At 45.7% G+C, this 23,872-nt stretch overlaps 1 protein-coding gene across 1 annotated transcript; it reads left to right on the forward strand.

The window, feature by feature from the left end:
• Positions 1–571: 571 nt before the first annotated feature.
• On the forward strand, positions 572–9,760 carry LOC147918100 (uncharacterized). Its single transcript, XM_087418108.1, has 4 exons — positions 572–864; positions 1,227–1,333; positions 4,424–4,655; positions 9,102–9,760. Exons 1-4 carry the CDS (start codon positions 687–689, stop codon positions 9,257–9,259), a joined length of 675 nt encoding a protein of 224 aa, XP_087274234.1. The 5' UTR covers positions 572–686; the 3' UTR covers positions 9,260–9,760.
• Positions 9,761–23,872: the final 14,112 nt, after the last annotated feature.

A 23,872-nucleotide genomic window follows, 5' to 3' on the forward strand; every position in this document is an offset into this window, starting at 1 on the left:
CGCGCGCGGGGCTCCGGGAGCCGAGCGTCCCCGTCCGGGCGCGCGCCGTGCGGCGCCGGCCGCGGCGCTGCTGCCTGGGTGTCGCGGCGCGGGGAGCCGCGGGGGCCCAGAGAGCCGTTCCGGCGGCCGCCCCGGCGCGCACACGCACACGCACACGCGGCCGCGGGGTCGGCCGGCTCGGCGGCGGCGCGGGGGCGGGCCGGGGGCGGGCGGGGCGCGGGGCCGAGGGCGCGCCGCTGCCCGGCGCTGGGCGCCCGGCCGCCCGCAGCCGCCTCGGGGGCCCGCACGGCGCTCGCGGCTCCGGGTAGGCAGCGGGCCGGGGGCGGCGGCGGCGGGCGGGGCGGCTCGCGCTCCCGCACGGACTTGGAGCGCGTTGCGGGCCGGGGACCGTGGTGTCGGGTGTGCTTTCTCTCGTGCGCGGGGAGAGGGCGGCCTCGCCCCGGGCCTTGCCGCGGCTTCCCGCGGGCCCTGGCCGGGGTGTCCGGAGCGGCGCGGGTCGGACGAGGCGCGGGCAGCCCCCCGGCGGCCCGCTCGGGCCCCCCGGAGGGGGAGCGGCGCGGAGGGGCGGGGCGGGCGTGGAAGTGTTGCGCACTCGCTTTTCCCCCACCCCCGCCTCCTGCCCGGGTGCTGGCGTGGGTCCCTCGCCGTCCGGCGGCCACTGTAAATAGAGCCTGGGTGTTGTTTACATGAAGGATCCGGCGGGAGGAGTCTGCGAGGAGGAGGCGGAGGAGGAGGAGGAGGAGGGAGGAGAGAGGAAGACCGGAGTCCCCGCGGCGGCGGCGGCGGCGGCCGGCGGCGAAGGGGAGCCCCGCGCGGCTCCCGGGGACCGGGCGCTGCCCCGAGGCCGGGACGCGGGACGCTGGGGTGGGAGGACGAATGGGCGCGGGGCGGGGAGGAGGGTCTGTCAGGGTGGCATTTTCAGCTTGCAACCTGCCACGCAGATTCTCCCGGGCTAGAGGGGAGGGGGGTGTGCGGGGAGGGCGGGGAAGCCTCGTCTCTCGGCACGTTCCTTCTCCCATCCCCGGTCTTTTCCCGCTTCTCTCCGCGCTCACCTGTTTATTTCCATCACCCAGAGCGTGCAGTTTTTTATGCAGGCATGAGAGGCTGTTTCTTTTATTAGAAACGTTATTGGGGAAGGGGGTGCGTTGCTGTAATTTATGCCAGTCCAGGTCGGTTTTCAAGAAGGGGGAGGGGACTTGGCGGAGACCGCCTGTTCTTGGCCGCAGCTGACCCCCGGGCTTCTCCGGCCCAGGATCACTCTGCTACCCGCACGCCAGCTGCCAGCTTCTTGGAGAAAGATCACACCTGTGCTTATTCCTGCTTTGGAGGAGAGGTGAGCTGAGAAACCAGAGAATTCTCTGTTCCCCAGAGCTCTTAGCTGACCCCCATCCCAGAATTGGCCAGAAAGTGCCCCTTTCACCTGCTGATTGCAGTGGACCCGCCCTTCCCTTCACCCTGGCAAGTTGTGGTCTACAGATGTGTTGGGATTTCTCTTTCCCCTGGACATGCACCCCGCCAGCCAGCAACTAGCTGCTGGGTTTAGATGGAAAGAGCGCGGTGACCCCCTTCCGTCCAGTGCGCGTTCTTTTTCCCCCACGGGGTCTTCTGTTGGAATCGTCTGCTCTCCCCGCAGCCCCTTTCGTTCTTCCCTTAAGAGCTTAGCCTAGAATCAGGCCTAAGGAGCCCGTCTCTGGCTCTCTTCCGTGAGCCCCACCCTGGCCCCTCTTGGTTCTCAAGAGCCAAACACGCCTCCCAAGCAGAAGGCACACCCAGCCCCAAATCTAACCATTGCAGAAGGGAGGAGGAAACAGTAGAAGAGAAGGGACCCAAGGGTCTCCTTTCTGTCCTGAATATCCCCAACAGCATTTCTCTCTTCAAGCCTGCTAGCGTTATAATCCCTTTATTCTTACCAGCTGTCCCTCCCATCCTCTTTGCCCCTAGTGCTGTGATAGATATTTGGGGAGGTGGGGCTGAGGGGTAGAGAGAGAGGTTGTCACCCTTCTTCCCTAGAGTGAGGCATTTTCCTTCTAGTCTTTTCATTTTCGAGATGCTTAACAAGTGAAATATGTAAATGTGTTTGCTTGCTTACTTGAACTTGTTTTCTTGCTGGCTGTTGTATAGCTGGGACTCAAGAGGGGGAGAGGAGAAAGAGACAGAAGTGAACATTCCCCCTGGTTTTCCCGGTATGGGCATCCCCAGAGTTGCTGGAGAAGACCCTTCTGTAAAAGCCAGCAGTCTCCCTTCCATGACATCACCACCTAAGCCCTTCCAACTTTAGCTTCAGAACAGGAAGAAGGCTCAAAATAGAACCACCTTAGGAATCCAGCTCCTTCAGAAGATCAACTTTTCAATCAGCGGCTGGAGGAACACAGAACTTGGACGGGGGAGAGAAAGCTGTAGTGTTGGTAATTGGTTCCTTTGGGAAGGGTGGGGGGATACTTTCCATGTATATTCAGAAAAGCTTTTCTCAAGATAACTTGGGTACCTAGACCAATGAATGATTAATAGGATGGTTGGAGATTCGTTTATTGAATTATTCATATGTTTCGGTATGTCAACAATAACAAGCACTTTTCAGGATGAATTAAAGAGGCTCCTGGAATGTGCTTTAGAGAGTCGGCTAGAGATGAGGAGGTTGGGGGGGTAGTTGGGAGGGAGCGCTTGAGGGAGGCGAGGAATCTGAGGATGCAGTGAGGGCTGCTGTGACTCTGGAAGTTGGGAGGCTCGTTATAAACAATGACTGTAACTTTTGCAGGGTGACTAATATCCTGGACAAAGAAGTAACCGTGTCAGGATTTTCCACCTTTACTGCAGAAGTTAACTCTATCTTTGAGTCTCAGTGTCTCCATTCTTTCCCTGAATCGAGATGAGCCTTTCTCTCTGAGCTAAAAGAGCTGTTCAGTCTCTGGGAAGGGCTGCTTGATAAATGATCACTGCTGAAGTATTGACCACTTAAAGATTAGTAGCAGGGCAGAAAGGACTTGGCATAACTTGAGCTCCTGCTGGGTGCTGTAGAACGACTTGCTGGTTGAAGGGGTAACATCTTTTCATCTGGTTCAGGTTTAAAAGGATGCAGGGGACAGAGACAGGGTTGTCTGTACCCGCATTAATACAGTGCCACTAGCCACATGTGGCTCTCCAGCTCCTGAAATCTGGCCGTGGTGATAAGGAGCTGAATTTCAAATTTTATTTAGTTCTTAAAGTTGATACCTGATTCAGTTATTGGAAAACTTAAATATGTTTGGAAACAAGTTGGGCATATGTATCTGCTTTTTAAATTCTCAATTTTATGAAATTAAATACAGATTAAATATTTCTGATGAAAATTTAGTGTTCAAATTGATAGGTATTGTATGTGTAAAATTCACTTTGGATTCCAAAGACTTAGTACGAAAAAAGAAAGTCGAATATCTCAGGAATAGTTGTTACGCTGATAACATGTTCAAATGATAATATTTTGGATATATCAAGTTAAATGAAATGTGTTGTTAACGTTAATTTCACCTGTTTTTTTTTTAATTTTTTAAAAATGTGGCCACTAGAATATTTAAAATGACGTGTAGCTGGCATTTTACTTCTTTTGGACGGTGCTGGCCTACAGCATCGTGCCTTTTGGTCCAGTGGTTAATTTTAAAAGAGATGACTGCATGAAATCCAGTTGTTTCACGTTCATCAACCATCTCCTCTCCCCAGCTATTTTCCATGTGGAGATTTGGGGACCCCAAGAGTTATTATCGCAGTGCGTGAGACTTTATGGTGACTGCTTTGCAGATTCTAGGCAGGAGGCGTGCCCCACTCAGGAAGGTCAAGAAAAACGTGCAGGGTGCCAGAAGGGCTAGTGGGGGCGTCATGGGAAAGCCTAGGTACCCACACATCGGGCTGTGGCTGCTTTTGTAAAAGGTTCCTGGGCAGACCAGGATGTATCAGAACAGTGTGTGTTCAAGTCACAGTTGTGACACCTGGTGGTATCTTAGTGGTTCCACGCACCTTTTTCTTCTCTTCCTCCTTCACTTATTTTCTAAGCGCCCCCCCAGTCATAGCTCCACTGGGGGTGGTTGGGCCCACACGGCTGCTGACCTCCTTCCTCCAAAAAAAAGGTATACTGCTGACCTGAGTAGAGCTGGTCCTGTCTGTGGGGTTTGGCTTTGTCTGATGCGAGTCGGTAATGGCACTGGTAGGGCCTTAGGGGCCACTTAGTGCTCTCCTCATTTCACAGATGATGGGATGTCGAGTACCTGGCCTAAGACTGTACAGACAGAGGCAGGAGTTACACGTACACTTTCGTTGGTAACCTTTGTAGAGAAACTGGGAGATGAAGAGGTCCATCAGTTGATCCAGCAAATATTTGTTGAGCCTGCACTCGGTGGGAAGGACTGGGACTAGTGTTGTGAAGGGGCGTGAAGAAAACAGTCTCTGGCTTTAGGAACAGGACTGTGGATTTGAGGAAATAAGAGATAAACAGTGTGAAATTGTTAGAGGATCAGATGCAGCACTTAATAATGGGCGCAGAACCACTGTGGTGTGTGTTCCAAGTGGAAGTGTGTTCGTTTGCAATCCCTGTTCAATGAGGAATAGGAGGTCTGGGAGTGGGGGACTCTGCAGAAAAGGGGAATGTGATTGTGTTTCTGGAACAGCCCCAGGCTCTAGAATGGGAGGTCAGTACAAGTCTTTGCTGTTGCCCCCTTTAGCTGTCCATTTAAGGGAATTTGAGAATCGAAGGCCCAGCATGTTCAAATGGCAGTGCTGCAGTAATGAGGAGATCAGAGATGAACTGGAGATAGGGTTTTTGGAGATAGATAGCTAGTGCTGGATCAGTTTGACTAGTTATTCTATTTTTTTTTTTATTTTATTTATTTACTTTTCCCCCAAAGCCCCAGTAGATAGTTGTATGTCATAGTTGCACATCCTTCTAGTTGCTGTATGTGGGACGCGGCCTCAGCATGGCCGGAGAAGCGGTGCGTCGGTGTGCACCCGGGATCCGAACCCGGGCCGCCAGCAGCGGAGCTCACACACTTAACCACTGAGCCACAGGGCCAGCCCCTGACTAGTTATTCTAAAAGGTATACTACAGAGGTGAAATCAGAGTAAAACTGACTGGTGAGAGGACTAGAAAATCCAAAATCTGGGGGGAAAATGGAATCGGAAGCAAAATCAGACAGTAAAACAACTGTGGAGTAGACAGTTGGGCCGAGGTGTGTGTGCTGAGTGCACGTGTAAGGGGAGAGGCCCACCTGATAGAATGGATGGGCTAGTCCCTTTATTTGTAAATTTTTTGTCTCCTGGAGCCTTTTTGGGCTGAAATCCCGGTCAGCAAGAGTGGGAGAGCTCATCCCTCTTTCTCTGCCTACGTTAGCATGTACATAGCTTCTGCGATAGGTTTTTTCCTCCAGATGGACCTGCTAAACGTATGCAGCATGAGACTATTTAAAGGCCAGTGCTCGAAGTGGGTAAAACAGTGACGCTTTTGTGATTACTCCCAGTTAACGCTTCCCTGCAGAATTGGAGTGGACTTTGCACAGGTCCTTGGCTTTTCTTTGTCTTTTTAGCCAATTTCTTTCTCCTTGGAAAAAAATCTGTAACCGTCTCCCTCCAAACTTTTCCTTCTAAACTTTGGCGTAAGTTAGTTTTTAAACACTTAATGTAGTAAAGGTTTGCAATAAAATGCAGATATACATTCTCTGTGCTTTTGACAGAGCAGTAGCTGACATTTGAGCGTCTTTTGTTGACAGTACATTTTTATAACATCACAGTTTGGTCAAATTTGCACATTTTATAATATCACTGAGTGGGATTATGGTTTTCAAGTCAGGAAAAAAATCACACTTTAGTTAAAGACTGGTGGATTTAAATTAACCTATTTAAGGTATTTTAGTTTAAAAGTATTTTCAAATATTTTGCATTGCCAGCAGCTTGCAATGGTATCTCCGTAGATTTACTGTATAATCAGACACTTAAAGGTTCAAAATCATCTTTTTATTTTCTGTCCGTAGAGAAGAGGGCCATGACACATGTTTTGTGTGTGCACTTGTACTCCCCAAGATTTAAAAGCAAGTTCTTGAGTATACAGGTTTGCAGAAGTACTCAGTTTTCTAAGTAATAATATTTGGTGCATACATCACGAAGAAATTATTCTCAGTTGTATCATTTTTATCATGGAAGAACTGAGTTTTATGTCGTTTTGATCTCTGGAGGAAAGCATTTAACATCACTACTTTCTTTCTCCTTATCTTAGATGGCAGGATACATTCAGGCTGCAGCCTGAGCACCTGCAGTCCCTTGTTTTAAAATTAAAACAATTCGGGGGCCAGCCCAGTGGTATAGTGGTTAAGTTCGCACGCTCTGCTTTGGCGGCCCGGGGTTCAAGCCTTGCTGTGGTGGCGTCCCACATACAAAATAGAGGAAGATAGGCGCAGATGTTAGCTCAGGGACAGTCTTCCTCAGGCAGAAAGAGGAGGATTGGCAACAGATGGTAGCTCAGGGCCAATCTTCCTCACCAAAAAAAAAAAAAAAAATTAAAACAATTCAACTTTTATTAAAAAAAATCTATTGCAAAAGAAATGTTTCTGATAGATTTGGTTTTTTTTTAAAGTGCGCATTTGTAAAGAATAATTTCCAAGGGGAAACAAAACTTTTTTTTTTTTTTCAGTGAGGAAGATTAGCCCTGAGCTAACATCTGTTGCCAATCCTCCTCTTTTTGCTGAGGAAGATTGGTCCTGGGCTAACATCCATGCTCATCTTCCTCTACTTTATATGTGGGACACCTGCCACAGCATGGCTTGACAATCGGTGCATAGGTCCGAGTCTGAGATCTGAACCTGCAAACCCCGGGCCACCGAAGCAGAGCATGTGAACTCTTAACCACTACGCCACTGGGCCAGCCCCAAAACTTACATTTTTGAAGTGTTTATTTATTAGTATTTATAAAATATGATTCTGAAAACATATTTTTCTGATTGAAACAGCTTTAGAATTAATCTGAGAGAATATTAATTTAAGTAACTATTCACAGAATAATGACAATTTGCTTTTTCTGACTTGGTTTGTTGGCTCCCACCCCCGCCCCCATTTAGATAGGAAAAACATGAGATGAGAGAAAAATAAGGAAATAAAGGAAATATTCTTTAGTTATTGTACCAAAAATGTTTAGTTGTGTGGTTTTTGATCGTGGCTAATAGAGTGAATTTCAGCTTTGCAGTGTGTTACAGACATGGCGTAGTTGAGACATTCAGGTGCGCTAGTGCTCAGTCTGAGGGAGGAACAGTCTAATAACTGCTGAGTGTATCGGGGTAACTTATTTGTTCCCATTCTTACCCACGCTGCAGGATCTCAGAGTGAGGATTCCTCTTTCCAAAGTTGACACAACTTGTGGCCAGGAAATTTTAGGTGGTAATCTCTTTATCCTTTTTGATGGATCAGCTATCTAAAATTTAATTCTCAAATAATCACAGTGTCTTTGTTCGTGTAACAGATGTTTATAATTTGGGTGAAAATGTGCAGTTATTTCCAGGAACCTTAAGTTGTGGGATCCAACTTTTTTTTTTTTTAAATCTTCGTTGCCCTCTCGTGTTTCAATTCTGTATTACATCAGTTGGCTAAGACCTAGGCAATGACCTCCCTAACTTGTAGATATTTTCACACTTAGGAAAATGTTGTTTTAATTTGTGTGTAGGTGGATTGTTTCATTGGATACAACTTTTCTGAGGATAAGGGCAGTTTCGTAGTGCATGAAGTTCATAGTTGAGCTAGACTCACTGAACTCTCCTATTTTCTGACTTCTGATCTAAAGAATTGATTCATCTATCTGACTTATTTGAAGTACAGTGATAATATCTAATTTGCGTATAATGTCTTCAAAATTGAGCAAATGCCTAATTGAAAACATAATTATTTTTCAAATATCTGTCAAGTTCCACTCATATTGAAATAACTTGAGACCTTATGACTGACATAGAAAAAAAACAAGTGAATCATGGTCTTAATAAGTTGATATTCTGAAGCTTAAATTCCAATTTCAGAATCTTTTTGTACTTTTTATTAGAAGAGTCATCCCTGAAATGACTTCAGGTTACATCTCAAAGGTACAGATAACTTCAAAGCAAGTGATCTGCATATGTTGATTTTTTTTTGAAGGCATTCGAAAGGTTGTCAGTGATTCTTGCCCACCATAACTGTTGAATCGACAAACTATAGTGAAAACCCCGTGCAGGTGTGCTACATACGTCATCATCATCAGTGTCATCAGTTTGAGTACATTCTTAGCACTCAGAGCAAGAACAGTTAAGTCATTTTTTTGCTAATGTGCATTTCTTCTTAAAGTGTAAAACCCCCACTAGTTTCTGCTGCATGATCTGAGATACTGAGAAAACTAAAAATCTTAAGCAACAAATAGATGTTTTTAGAAATCTACGTTTGCGTAAACATGTAAATTGAATACCCAGTTGATGGCGTTGCATGGCCAAGTTGGGGTAGAGGAAAAAAGCACTGGGCTCAGTCATTGATGTGGATTTGAGCCCAGGTCTGCCTGGGTAGAGTGTGATGTCAGATAAATCACCCAACCTCTCTTGGGTTTTTATTTTCTGTCTATAAAATGGGCTAATGATATCTAACCTATTTCTAGATTCCTTTTTTGCTGAATCAATGAATAATTCATTGGCAGTTCCATAGGATTCTTGTGGAGACCAAATAAGAAAGCACATAGAAGATTATTGAATGTTAGGCAGATGTGAAGTATCATTGCCATGTTTGATCAGGAGCACTTTGAGGACAGGGACGGTGTCTTATTTGTCTTTATTTCCTGATTCTGTGGAAGAGGTCTTGGCGCATAGTAGTCCCTCAGTAAATATTTATTGCATGAGTGATTGAGGTCAAGGAGATAGCGAATCCATGCATGGACGAGATGCACTGTGAAACACAGCTGGGAAGCTTACTGCATGTCGGGCGTATTATCAGAGTAAAAGCCTCAGCATCCTCATTAGTATGTATAAAGCGTGTGTTCAGTTTTCATCCTAATATAATTCTGCTGGGCCTTTTAATATTTCAGCCTCACCACTTGCTGGGCTGTGACCCTACTGTTTCTTCTGCTTCCTGACATCCCGAACCAGAAGGGGATCTTTTAGTCCTTCACTTCATGGGGAGCCTTCAGAGGGAGTCGTGCAGCTGCCGGGAAAGGATGCCTCCGGCCGACACAGTGACTGACAGGCTGCCCTGGCTCAGTTATCACAGTGCTGATGCTGTCAGTTCTAAAGGTACAGTACTGTGATAACTGAAGGATGGCAGCCATCTTGCCTTCCGTCACGGGAGCCCCATGGTGCTGGGAAAGAAGACAGAGATGAAAGACGCGTGTGAAACGGGGCGGGGCCCTCTTACCCTGTTCCCATATTGTGTCTCCCTAGAGCACAGGGAATGTCATACCACCTGTCTGCCTTATTTTGTAACATGGGTCAAGAGGAGTTGGCTAGTTGTTCGCACGGCAAAGTGAAGACTGTTGTACTGAGCAGGCATACATTAAGATCTTGGGAACTTCTAAGAGACTGACATCAGATGAGTAATAAGTGTGAATTAGTATTTCTCGAGTGGTATTCAGAGAAATGTGTGCCATTTTTATAAATGTAAAAGGTAACCTGATTAGAACAGCTTGACACTTGTCAATATTACGTGTTCAAAATTAAATTCAACTTAAATGGGGAGGAATAAAGGCCTACATGTTGAACAGTACTGATATTATTTCATGAATAAAATTACATTTTTGTGTTTTAAGGAATGCCTAGGGACATGTCATGTTTCTTTCAGGAACATAAAAAAATATTTAGAATCCAGTCTAATTCAAAAAATATTTGTTGAATACCCATGTTATGGCTGCTGCTGTTACCTTGAGTTGAAAATAAAATGTAAATAATTTCATTTCTATCAAGGGGTTAAGGACCACTCTGCAGTGACATCTAGAACAGATCAGTTTCCAGAATATGCCAGCCCAGCATCAGGTTGCGTGGAAGACGAGGCGATGAGCAGAGCTCGCGTCTTCAGCCTGCGTGCTACTCTGGAGAGTGCCGTTGGGGCTGGGGGTGAGGTTATTAGAGAACCCAGGATTCCACACACCCCTCCCCTCTCGAGACCCCTAAGGAGGCTGTAGACGTGGAGCGGCGGCAGATGAGAGTCAAGCGACACGGCTTTATTAATGTTAGATCACAGTCCGCTGCAAGGCTGGTAGCTTCATGTAGTTTAGGCTCAATGCCTAAACAGAGACTCTTCCCTCTCTGCAAGCTCATGTTTGTATCTGGGAACCGTACCACCCCGTGGATGGCTGACTAGTGTAGGAACCCAAAGGAGGAACCCAAAGAGAGAACGGAGCCTGCTGAGGTCAGGCCCTCCTTGGACCCGCCTAACACAGGCAGAGAAGAGCCAGGAAAGGAAAGACACTATGTGTGACCTTTTACTATGCGGAGACCTTACCCATTAATCAACACAGCCTACTCAGTATCTCAGACTTGGGCCAGTTGTATTACTAAGTCCTGCGCTGGAAGAGAGTGAAGGAAAAAGGGGACTGGAGGCGAGTAGAGAGGCAAAGCCAGCCTCCCCATCCAGAGAGGTTCCGTGCCGCCCTTCACACACCAGCTCAGATGTTCGTGGTCACTGTTTTTGCTGCTTCACACAGTTCTCGTTAGTCTCTCTCCCCTCCCTTTCCCCACCCGAAGAGGGACCGTTCCTAGGAGTGGCTACTGGAGCCACACTGGCTTGGCCCTGGGTCATTGTTTTCCACGTGGCACTGACCACATGATACCCCAGGACCTTCGTGTGTCGTCCTACGTTCAGAATTTCTCTCAACCTCAGGCTAGACAATGTGTTTGATTAGTTACAGGGGTGGATGGCTCTGCCCAGTTGTGTGTTATACCACCAGTCCTGAAATTCCTTGGAGTGTTCTGCTCCCTTGAAAGGAATTTCTGACGGAAACCCTGGAAGAACTTCTAAGAAGGGAAAGTTCTGGGATTGGTGAATTCTCAAGTAACTTGCAACACTCCTAAGTTTTAGCGTTATAGCAGGTGGAAAAAAGTACTTCAGGGAGTGATGTGTTGTGCAATCGTTGGCCTCGCTGAGGATTTCACCACCTTCCCCGATCTTCCTGTTTTCCCGTTACTGGTTTCGTAAAAATTCAGGTTTTATACTTAGCCGACCTTGACCCCAGGATCCGCACCCGAGCCTGTGGGGTGTTGCAGAGCCAAGTGTTGGGTGTCGTTTGGAATCACCCCTGCATCTCTACAGATGGAGCCATACTGGGTCCTGCTCGCTGTCAGCAGGAAAGCCTGAGGCCCAGTCCATGGCAAGAGCTCCAGAAGACATGCTCGGGCTGGAGGTCCTGGCCTCCTGGAGGCAGTGCATCTCCGTAAGGTGTTACGGCAGGTTAAGTGAGAAGTGGTGCAAGAGGAATCTGATTTTCCACTGCTTTGATGAAGACACCCACAATGTGTGTTTCATTAGGAAACATTCAGTGTTTCATCAGTTCATCGCATTCTTCGATTTGGGTAGGTGAGAATGGGAAGAATGGAATTAAACATAGAAATGTCATCCAGCAATTCCACCTCTGGTTATATACCCAAATGAAGGGACGCAGAACAGATATTTGTACACCCGTGTTCACAGCGGCATTACTCACAGTAGCCGAAAGGTGGGAGCAATGGGAGTGTCCATCAGTGGATGAGTGGGTAGATAAAATGTGTAGACGTAAAACGGAATATTATTCAGCCTTAAGAAAGAAGAAAATTCTGACATCTGCTATGACATGGATGAACCTTGACCATATGCTAAGTGACATAAGCCAGACACTAAAGGACAAATGTTGTATGTCCCCTTATATGAGGTTCTTGGAGTTGTCAAATCCATAGAGCCAGAAAGTGGACTGGTGGGTTGCCTGTGGCTGGAGGGAGAGTAGAGTGGGAAGTTCCCGTTTAATGAGGACAGAGTTACTGGGGAAAATGAGAACGTTCTGGAGATGGATGGTAATGGTTGCACAACAATGCAAATGTACTTAATGCCACAGAACTGTACACTTAAAAATCACAGAACTGAACACTTAAAAATGGTTAAAATGGTAAATTTTATGTATATTTTACCACCAAAAAAAAAAGTGTCCCTGAGTAATAGCACTGTTGGAGCCAACAACATGATTTAGATTGCTCTCTTCCTTACACAGTCTTTAGTGTGAAGATAACTGCCATTTCAAGCAAGCAATTAAAATGTAATTCCCACGTCTTTATGCATTTAAAGTTCTCTAATCTATAGACCGTTAGATGTATTTCCAGGGTTTCTGTCATACCATAGCCTTAAAGTTTTATAGAATATAAAGAAAACTATAATAACAGTGAAAGTATTAGAAGCAAAATGAGAAAAAGTCTCAATAAGAAGTCATGATGGGGCATCTCTTGCTGGCTTTGTGCCTTTTCTGGTGAAACTGGGCCACCCTCGACCTGTCTGTGCTCTGGTTGCTTCCTCTGCCCACTTCTTTGGAGTCGTGGTAAAGGTGAAATTATAAATATACACACACATATAATATGTATTATATGAAGTATATATACACACACATGTATGTGTATATAAAAGACTCATCCAAGTGGATGAGTAAAGCGCATTTGAATATGGCATATTCTCAAAATATAGAATTATGGGGGCGGAGTCAAGATGGCGGCGTAGGCAGACTCTGAACTCACCTCCTCCCGTGGACACAGCCAATTTACAACTACTCGTGGAAAAATTACCCCTGAGACAGAACTGAAAACTGGATGAGAGGAACTCCTGCAACAACGGACAATCCTAACTGGGGTGGAAGAGGCAGAGACTCCCTTCCGGAGAGGAAAACGCCGCCTTCACAAGCCGCCAGCGTCACGGCCGCCCGGGAGCAGCTCACAGGTACGCAGCCTCCCTGGAGACGCGGGGCCCTGAGCCGGGGAGCACCCCCGCTGTGGGCATTTTGTGGACCCAGCACAATCGACACCAGTGGCATAATATCTGACCTTGCTACTAAAGCATTGGGGAGCACCCCCAGAAAACCCGGTTCACAAAGAAACTAAAACTGGCTCTTAAAGGGCCCGCGCACAAACTCACCCGTTCCAGAAAGCATCCTAAAATCACCAGAAAGAAAGGTGCACACTGCTTTGGTGACAAGAGACTCACCTAATAGGCCCTGAGTGCATCTCGGTGAGGGGTGAGACCTCTCCAGGGACTGGGACATTGGCGGCGGCCATTGTTGTGGCCTGGTGTGAGCGTGCTGACACAGACGCCATTGGAGTTTTCCCTGAGACCTGCTAGCCCAGGGTCTGCTCCACCCGCTAGAGCACCGATTTAATCCAGCTCAGCCAAGGCAGGCAGCCCACCCTAGAGACTGGCCCCACCCAACAACAAGCCCTCAGGCAACGTGTGGGCCTGCATAGATTGGTGACTGGATTCTCTGCAGCCTGGCAACTGAGCTGACTTGAGCGGGGCAGGGTGTGCACAAGGAGCGGGTGGAGAGTGTGGGGTGGTGGCAGAGTGTGTGGGGCTCCCGCCGTGGAGAGACTGGGTCCGCTTGGGGAGGTCGGGGTGCTCACACGGGGCAGGACTGTGTTGACTGTGTGTGTGGACCTCTGGGCGGCAGGGCTTGTCAGCTGCAGAAGACTTGTGCTTCTCAAAGACCCACATAGGAGGTTTGCTCCACCTTCCAAAACCTGAAACAATTGGGTGCTCCTGTGCCTGAGGCCAGCCCCACCCAGCTGCAATCCTCAGAGAGCTGACAAGAGACCTAATAGGCTAGAGGTTTACAGCAATTCTAAGGCCCTGAGCCTAACAACCTGCCACACTGGGGGCCTACTCACTTAAAAGAAATACTGCAACACAAATGTGGTATTAGAACTTACAGCCAACTGTGCTGGGGCTCCCCACACCTGATAAAGAGACTGAAGGGCCCACAACAACTACAAGCAGCTGAGCATTACAACAGCTGGCCAGGAGCATAACTCAGCCTCCCTGGGCCTATAGGGAGAGCTAACAGGCCACAATAGAAGGACACACGTAGCCCACATAGGGGCCACCCTGGAACATTGAGAACTGAGGGAAGCACACTGGAAGCCTCCTAAGCCATCACTTACATAAGGTCACCTATCCAACAGCAAGAGAGGTGGGTGACCTACCTAATACGTAGACACAAGCACAGGGAAAGAGGCAAAATGAGGAGGCAAAAGAATACATTCCAAGTAAGGGAACAGGACAAAACCCCAGAAAAGGAACTAAGTGAAACAGAAATGAGCAACCTACCTGACAGAGAGTTCAAACTAAGAGTGTTAAGGATGCTCACTGATCTGGGGAGAAGAATAGATGAACTCAGTGAGAATGTCAACAAAGAAATGGAAGATATAAAAAGAACCAATCAGAAATGAAGAATACAATACTGGAAATGAAAAACTCATTAGAGGGACTCAAAAGCAGAGTAGAGGATACAGAAGAACGGATCAGTGAGCTGGAAGAAAGACTAGAAGAAATTACCCAAGGTGAACAGGTAAAAGAGAAAAGAATTAAAAAGAGTGAGGACAGTCTAAGGGACCTCTGGGACAACATCAAGCGCACTAACATCCGTGTTATAGGTGTCCCGGAAGGAGAAGAGCGAGACAAGGGGGCAGAGAATCTATTTCAAGAAATAATAGATGAAAACTTCCCTAACCTAAGGAAGGAAACAGACATCCAGGTACAGGAGGCACAGAGAGCCCCAAACAAGATAAACCCAAAGAGGCCCACACCAAGACACATCATAATCAAAATGTCCAGAATTAAAGATAAAGAGAGAATCCTAAAAGCCGCAAGAGAATGTCAAGTTACATACAAAGGAAACCCCATAAGGCTATCAGCTGACTTCTCAGCAGAAACCTTACAGGCTAGAAGAGAATGGCACGATATATTTAAAGTGCTAAAAGGAAAAAACTTAACAGCCAAGAATACTCTACCCGGCAAGGTTATCGTTCAAAATGGAAGGAGAGATCAAAATTTTCCCAGATAAGCAAAAATTAAAGGAGTTTGTCACCAAGAAACCAGTGTTACAAGAAATGTTAAAGGGACTGATTTAAGGGGAAAAGAGAAGACCACAAATAGGAAAAATTATCTATTTCAATGATTAGAACGTAATGGATACAAATGCACAAAAAAGAGGTTAGATATGATATCAAAAACATGAGGGAGGAGGGTAGTTAAAGAGTACAGCTTTCAGACAGAGGTCAAACTAAAGTGACCATCAATTCTGTATAGAAGAAGTAAGGAACAGAGAAGGACTACTTAAACACTGAGGAAAAAAAAATAAAAAAGTTAAAAAATGGCAGTAAGTACATACTTATCAATAGCTACTTTAAACGTCAATGGACTAAATGCCCCAATTAAAAATATAGAATTATGGCTAAAACAAAACAGCATTAGTATTTTAAAATAAATCAAAATTTTAAAAAATATCCTAATTGGACTTGCAACTCAAGTATCGCCAGCTTTATTAAAAGGAGCATTCTATAGCTTGCTGTCGATCACGAAAGATTTTTCTATTTGTTATATGTTTAAATTTGAAAATAAGGAAAGTACAAGCACAGAGACTAGAAATAGCAGTAACCTTCTCTAAGGGATCACGTGTTTTATTGGCCATGGGTGGAAAGCATTCGTCTGTGGACCCTGTATGTGTCGCCAAGCTCTCACTTGGGGTTGTGCTTTGGGGATCAGGTTTTAGTTGTAGGATTGGCCACAGCCAGGTCCCATGCAGTGTTCTACCCTGATCGTACCACACAGTTGGAGCTGAGAGCAAGTTCTTGTCCCTGCCATGCCAATTTCAATTATTTTGCTATGCCTAGTACATTTTTAGCTTCTCTGAATAACCAGCCAATTATAAATGTGCCACAAATTTATACCATTATTAACTGATTTCTTCCAGATCAATTGCTTTTTTGAGATAAGCGCCTTGAGTTTCTGTGCTTCACATAGAGGGGTTTTTTTTTCCGTAAAAATTGGTTCCTCAAAACTCTGCATTCCTATTTACAGTCTATCCTCATCTAACATAGTTCGTTCTAACCATTACCGGTTCAGTTAAGTTCACCTTGCACCACACGATTCTTCATTAAGAGTAAGGGGGACACCAAAAACCTCTTTGCATTTTTCTTCCGTATCCGAAACAGGATGGTTATGAGGATTCCCAATGGAAGAGAATGCCAAGTATGGGAATGTGTGCCTGGAACATTCTCAGCTGGGGTTCCTTATATTCTAATTGTTTGAAAGGGTTTTGGGTTGTAATACATGCCTCCAATGTAACAAATGTTAAAACAATTCACATGATTGAAATGGAGTAAAGTAAGCTGGTTCTATCTTGCTTTATGCATTTGGAGTATTACTGAACTTGTATTTTCCATGCAATTAGGACGAGATGGATAGTGATGTTACAAAGTGGGAAGACAGAACAGTTCCAATTTAGTCAGTGGGAAACTCATTTTCATTTTCTGCTACTATCTTTGTAAATGAGAGTCCAGGCATATTAGACTCCCAATGCTTGTTTTCTTTCTTTTTGTTTTTCACTTTGAAAATGAATATCTTCAGACCAGGACTATCTTAGGGTCAGTTGGGGGTAGCTGCCTAGAGCACTTTGCTGAGAAGACTTCTGAGGCCACATGTGGGATCGGCAGAAAGGCGTGCTGTAACCACCCATCCACGTCTCCCTGTGATCAGCTGTCAGCATCTGCCATGGGCATCGTGTTGGGAAGCAGTGGAACGTTTGCTGACCCCAGTCTAGAATATAATGTATAGTATACTTGTTAGTGTACGGGTTTAGATCCTCTGGGAAGGCAGAAATTCTCTAAGTTATATTGATAAGGACTAGATTTCTGGGAAGCTATGTCTTTAAGAATATAGACACCCTTTTTTTATGGAAAGGGCATTATGGGCTTTAAATTAAAAAGTCTACCAGCATAATGTATAGTGTTATGTCTAGACATAAATCTTTCTTCCTCATTTACTTTATTATTGCTCACTGATTTCTATTTAAAAAATCCTGGGGCCGGCCCCATGGCATAGTGGTAAAGTTCATGAGCTCCACTTCAGGGGCCTAGTTCTCGGGTTCGGATCCCAGGTGTGGACCTACACACCGCTCGTCAAGCCATGCTGTGGCAGCGTCCCACACGCAAAATAGAGGAAGATTGGCACAGCTGTTAGCTCAGGGACAATCTTCCTCAAGCGAAAAGAGGAAGATTGGCAATGGATGTTATCTCAGGGCCAATCTCCCTCTCCAAAAGAAAAAAGAAATCCTGACTCATCAGGTCTCAAATTATTCTAAGATCACTGTTCTAATGCCATAAATTTGCCACTTTTTAGTAAATGAATTTTGGGCAATGCTTTGCATAATTTATATATGTAGAATTTGGTTTAAGTAATTGGATCAAATAGAAGAGGCCTTTCCTATTTTTTTTTTAATTGACAGGAAAATTTGCTTGAGATGAGTCAATATTTGTTGAGCGTCCATGTGTCAGGCACTCATTTTGTCCTAATTCAGACCTTGAAGGAGCAGAAGAGTTCTCCAGGTTTCATAAGGAAGAACCTGAGGAGGCTCACAGGGGCTCCCCATGCCACGCAGTGGTGGGTGGGAGAGCAAGGCTAGGAGTACAGCACAGGGAAGTGAAGAAACCAAGTTAACATACATCACTCCAACTTGGCTCTCGGATGTTGATTAGTAGGTGAGGCTTTGGAAGGGAATTAGACCCAGTGATGTGCAAGTGCTTTAAAACTCACACCATTGTACACACTCTGTCCCCATCCACTCTGGCTTCCTGATGCCTTCTTGGCTGTGCAGCCATAATTACCTTTTAAAATGAAAATTTGATCATGGCACCACTTTCTTTTAAAACCGTCTGATGGCTTCATTTATTCTTGGGATCAAGACTACTGTCCTTAACCTGCCCCACAAGGTCCCGGGCAGTCTGGTTCCCACCTACCATTCAAGTCCCTTCCTTGGTCTGGGGAATCAAGCCTCCTGCTGCCTCAGGTGCCTGGAACACCCTTACCATTCCCTTCACCTCAGTCTTATCCTTCAATCTCTGGTTAAATTTAATTCCTCCAAGACCCCTTGTCTGGCACCATCAGCTGTGTCCACTCTCATGGCACTGTGTTGCTTCTGAGCACTTGTCACAATTGAATTATGTAGATGTGCACGTGTGTGTAGGGGGGTGTGTATAATGTCTCCATAGCTTGTGAGTCCATGAGGGCAGGGACCATGGCTCCATCACTGCTGTGTTCACAGAGCCTCACAGAGCCTGACACGTGGCTCACAGTAGAAATCTAATGTGGTGGGACATGGTGAGTGGTCTTTCCTGTTTTCTAATAATGGGTGAGAAGAGCCCACAGCTGAAAACAAGGTGTTCAAAATACCCCCTTTCTATGATCTGAGAACTATAGCTCTGTGGCCAGATTTCCCTGCAGAGCTTTTTCAAAAGGTGTCATGTCAGCAGAGCCAGCTCTCAAATTGCCCTCAGCCCTCAGCCCATGTGAGAGGGCTGGAAGAGAGAGAGATGTTACCTTTGGGGGAACCTCCCTTAGAGAAAGGGACCGTTCAACTTGGAGATCATCTTTTGTCTGAAAATTGGTGAGCCAGTATCCCATAAAGTGCTCCCCATGCCTGGGCCCTGCGAAGCTAAGAGAAGGATGGGGGGCAGGAGAGAGGAAGAGAGATACCGCGTGTGATGGGACAAGGACGTGAGGTTTCTTGGACACCATGATCTCAAGCGAATCCATGGAAGGTGTCTTGGGACGTAAGCTTTCTGACTAGTGTCCTGGGATAGCACCCCCCACCCCAACCCATGAGTGACCCAGCAGTGCCTCTCAACAAAGAGTTAACAGATGTGCCCCCAGGAGTGAGCCAGGGTACGGATGGTGTCCCAAAGGACAGGCCTCTGGCCGTCAGGAAACTCGCCCCCACAAGGTGGGGTGGTTCACGTAGGAACCCTTTTTGACCTTCCTGAAGAGGTGGGCCAGCGTTTTCACGCAGAGGTTTTTTGAAGGATGTCGTTTCAGAACCAGCTCTCAGCTACATGTGGAGAGTGATCAAAGGAAACAACCAGGAGAATCAGCTCAGGAAGAAGGGGAGGGGTGGGAGAGAGAGACCACCCCACTCCTCCACCCCAGCCCCTGGAGGTTTGTGCTCGCCTCAGCTGGAGAAGGTGTAGGGCTCTGTATTGAAAGTGGGATTAAAGGCTTCATTAAAATGAAACGTTCAGCCACTGAACTTGGTAAGAGGTTAATCTGAGATGTTCTTACTGCTCAAGAGGAAAGGGGAGGTTAGAGCACAAAAATAGAAGTTATTGGAAATAAAATAATTTCATGTATTCTTAACTGAATTGAAATTCAAGATAGTTAAGATTACTTTGTTAGCATGGTACTGGCACAAAAACAGACACACAGATCAGTGGAATAGAATCGAAAGCCCAGAAATAAACCCACACATCTATGGACAGCCAATCTTTGACAAAGGAGCCAAGAACATACAATGGAGAAAGGAAAGTCTCTTCAACAAATGGTGTTGGGAAAACTGGACAGCCACATGCAAAAAAATGAAAGTAGACCCTTACCTTACACCATACACAAAAATTAACTCCAAATGGATTAAAGACTTGAATGGAAGACCTGAAACTATGAAACTTCTAGAAGAAAACAGGCAGTACGCTCTTTGACATCGGTCTTAGCAACATATTTTCAAGCACCATGTCTGACCAGGCAAGAGAAGCAATAGAAAGAATAAACAAATGGGACTACATCAAACTAAAAAGCTTCTGCACAGCAAAGGAAACCATCAACAAAACGAAAAGACAACCTAACAATTGGGAGAAGATATTTGCAAACCATACATCTGATAAGGGGTTAAGCTCCAAAATATATAAAGAACTCATGCATCTCAACAACAAAAAAACTACCAACCCAATTTAAAAATGGGCAAAAGACCTGAACAGACATTTCTCCAAAAAAGATATACAGATGGCCAACAGACACATGAAAAGATGTTCAAAATCATTATCAGAGAAATGCAAATCAAAACTACAATAAGATATCACCTCACGCCCATCAGAATGGCTATAATTAACAAGACAGGAAACAACATATGTTGGAGAGGATGTGGAGAGAAGGGAACTCTCATACACTGCTGGTGGGAGTGCAAACTGGTGCAGCCACTATGGAAAACAGTATGGAGATTCCTCAAAAAATTAAGGATAGAACTACCATATGATCAAGCTATTCCACTGCTGAGTATTTATCCAAAGAACTTGAAAACACCAATGCATAAAGATACATGCACCCCTGTGTTCATTGCAGCGTTATTCACAATAGCCAAGACTTGGAAGCAGCCTAAGTGCCCATCAAGGGACGAATGGACAAAGAAGCTGTGGTATATATACACAATGGAATACTACTCAGCCATAAGAAACGATGAAATCCAGCCATTTGTGACAACATGGATGGACATTGAGGGTATTATGCTAAGTGAAATAAGTCAGAGGGAGAAGGTCAAATACCGTATGATTTCCTTCATTAAGTAGTAGATAATAACAACAATAAACAAACACATAGAGACAGAGATTGGATTGGTGGTTACCAGAGGGGAAGGGGGGAGGGAGGAGGGCAAAAGGGATAATTTGGCACATGTGTGTGGTGATGGGTTGCAATTAGTATTTGGGTGGTGAACATGATGTAATCTATGCAGAAATAGAAGTATAATGATGTACACCTGAAATTTATACAATGTTATAAACCAATGTTACTGCAATGAAAAACAAAGATTACTTTGTTAAAAGGATAAAAGGACTATAAAATATCCCTTCAGATTGAAGGGTCATGTCAGTGTTTCTATGTCTCATGAATCCCCCTCACCCGATGCTTCTAACGTGTGAAAGAATGGAAATGCCAATTCGGTCCTGACACTTCCAGCAGCCTGTTGACCCCACTGCTGTCCCCTCTCCCTTCTCCAGAAAGCAGAAGGCAGTTTAGTGCAACAGCAGAATCCAACAAGGAAATGTCCTCGGAATCCGTCTCTTGCACGTTTGTCTAAAGGAGACCTGCATGAGGGTAGTAGGTGTTTATCAATGACACCTCAAGGTTATTACCCCGGGGAGGGAGGCCAAGACACCCCCATCCTTGACCATTCTGCTTTGTGACCAGTAGATACACTAAGAACATGCCAACGTGGAGCCAGCTGGCTCCAAATACAAGAATAAAAACTCTTAGATGCGCTTGCCTTGAATAATGTCAGTCCTACTTAGAAACTCGGTTGTAAAGGGCTGACAGGAGCCTCCTTACTAGTTGTTCTTCCCATCAGTATGCTGTCAAGGAAGGGAACTCTGGAAATCATTTGCTCCAGCTCTTTTCGGACTGTGGATTTGAAATCAATTAAATGTCTTGACCAGCATTTAAAAAAATAAAACAGGATAGAAACTATCAGAGCACAGCGTTACCTCACAAAGCTGGGCAGCTACCTGCCTGAGTATGTGTGAGTGTGTGTACTGGGACACAAGTATGTTTTTCACTCTGGGCTTCCGTTAAGTTCATACGTCACTGATGTAGATGTTAGATTCTAGATCATAAGTCACTGATCTAGAGGTTAGATTCTAGATTGTAGTTCATGAGTCACGGATCTAGAGGTTAGATTCTAGATCATGTCACTGATCTAGAAGTTAGGTCTAGATCATTTCATTATGTGTTGTAAACTTTGGAACTAAAGCCCGAAACGGTGAAGACACTTGTCCAAGGCCAGTAGGAACAGAGTGGACCCAGGCCTTGCATCTCAGTCTCTCAGGTAATGTCCCCCTGTTCTCCCGGCCTGGAGGGAACAGCCGTAGTAATAGCTAATATTTGGTGAGTGATGACTGTGTGCCAACCACTGTGCTAAATATATCATCTTATTTCATGGGGAACCGGGTAACTTGGCTTTGTGTTTTGTTTCAAGTAAATGTTCATGGCTAAACAGTGACTTAGGTCAGTGCTGTAATCCGTAGCGAGATTAAGTACAGAAGTTGTGAGTAAACATTTAGAATCTTTGTAGCAATTAGACAGAGTCATTTTATGTATGTTGAATCCAGTAATAAAAACATTGGCTTGCATTTTATGTCTTTAAAAAAATGTCTAGCAATTAATTTTTATTGTGTTTTGTAAAAGCATCAGTCCGTGATGTATTGGAAATAAGAACGAACTGGTCCTTCACCACGGAGAGTTTGAGAAGCACTGGCTTATTAGACCCAGCAAAGCCAGCACCCTTGCCCCTTGAGGTCTCTTTTCTCCTTTTCAAGTGCCAGGTGGTCACAGCTACCCTGGAAGGGGGCAGATGGCTGGACACAAGCCCCTAATAGAGGGAAGGGGTTACTGTGCTACCTAGAGTGAGTGGGGGACTTCAACTCTAGAAATAGCTCCCCTTGTCTTGGGGATGGCTGGTGGGAAAGGCACTAACCAAAGGCACTAACCAGCGCTTTCATTTACTTGAGGACCTGCAGACATGGGACCGACGGGGTGTGATTTCTGCTTTCTCCCCTCTGGGAAAGCAGAAAGAGCTCCTTCCTTGTAAAGCTGTCTCCACGAGAAAAAGTTCCACACAGAATAAATGAAATTCTCGTTTCCCAAGACTCTCAGTCTGAGTGGAAAGCGGCAGAGGGCCGCCGCCGCCGAGGTCTCCAGGAGAGCAGGCTAAGTCCAGGGCGCCGGCGCGTCTCCTCGACTCCGGGCTCTGTGCAGGGACCCACACTTCATAAATCCTGTTGGAATCCTTTTTGGCTAAATCCTCAGGTTTGTACGAAGAACTGTTTTGAGTGAATCAGTGTGTCTTTGTTTGCGTCTTCTGGAATTCTGAAGACTGCAGCCAAGGAGTTAGCAAGGCTGAGCGTAGACTGAGCGTTTAATCAGTTGAACGCTTCCTTATGTTTCCCTGGTTTGTCCTCATAGCAAGTGACCTTAGTCCAACTCCTAGCAACACATGATTGTGGATTGTTCCCTCCTGAGGAATACTGCCTTGTTTTTTCATTCTGCACACACTGAAAATCTCAGAGAATTCAGATGAGTTTGTCTGGACAAAGATAATAGTAGTGTAAGCTGACTCTAACCACTGTGTGTCCGGGACTTTACATATGTTATTACCAGGTGTCACAATAGCCCTGGTCAAACGGGGGAAAACCAAGGCTTGGGAAAGTCAGGTCAATTTTACCTAATGTAACTCAGTTCAAGCCCTGATTTCCGAGTTCTTCCTACAGATTCTTAGCAGCATCCTTGCACAAGTGAGACAATGCCAGAACCCAACATCATGACGTCTTCATTGATTCCTTCCTTCCACCTGAGAACAATATCCGGATCCACTTCCTTCTGGTTTTGACTTTGAATAGATGTTACCTATTCAATAATTCCAGACTGGGGTGATGCGTTTAACTGGTCCTGCAAGCCCAGAGGGCCTCAGGGTCGTAACAGCTGACGTTGATTGAAGATGTTCTTCTGAGCCTGCCCTTGCTGTGATTTTCACCCGAGTTCTCATACGTAATCCTTCCATGGAAACCCCCTCCCCTGCCTATGCTCTTCCTGCATTCTTTTCTCATGGCGCCCTTACCGCATGTGTTCCCACCAACACTTCAGTGTGCTTGCTGTGTTTCCTGTGCCTCTCCCCGTGGATGCAAGCTCCACGAGGACTGTGTGCCTTTTAGCTCAAGGAGATAAGCCCCCAGCAAGTAGAATCAGGCCTGGTACTTAATAGGTGCTTAAATATTTGTTGAATTAATGAACAGTGCTTATAGGTAAATATCACTATCATCCCTCTTTTACACATAAGGAAATGGTCTTAAATAATGTGCTCCAATTGGAAGCAGTTATTTTTTGCTTCAAA

This window comes from Ceratotherium simum, chromosome 2 (genome assembly GCF_057802395.1).
Source record: "Ceratotherium simum simum isolate JZ-2026a chromosome 2, ASM5780239v1, whole genome shotgun sequence".
Taxonomy (NCBI): Eukaryota; Metazoa; Chordata; class Mammalia; order Perissodactyla; family Rhinocerotidae; genus Ceratotherium; species Ceratotherium simum.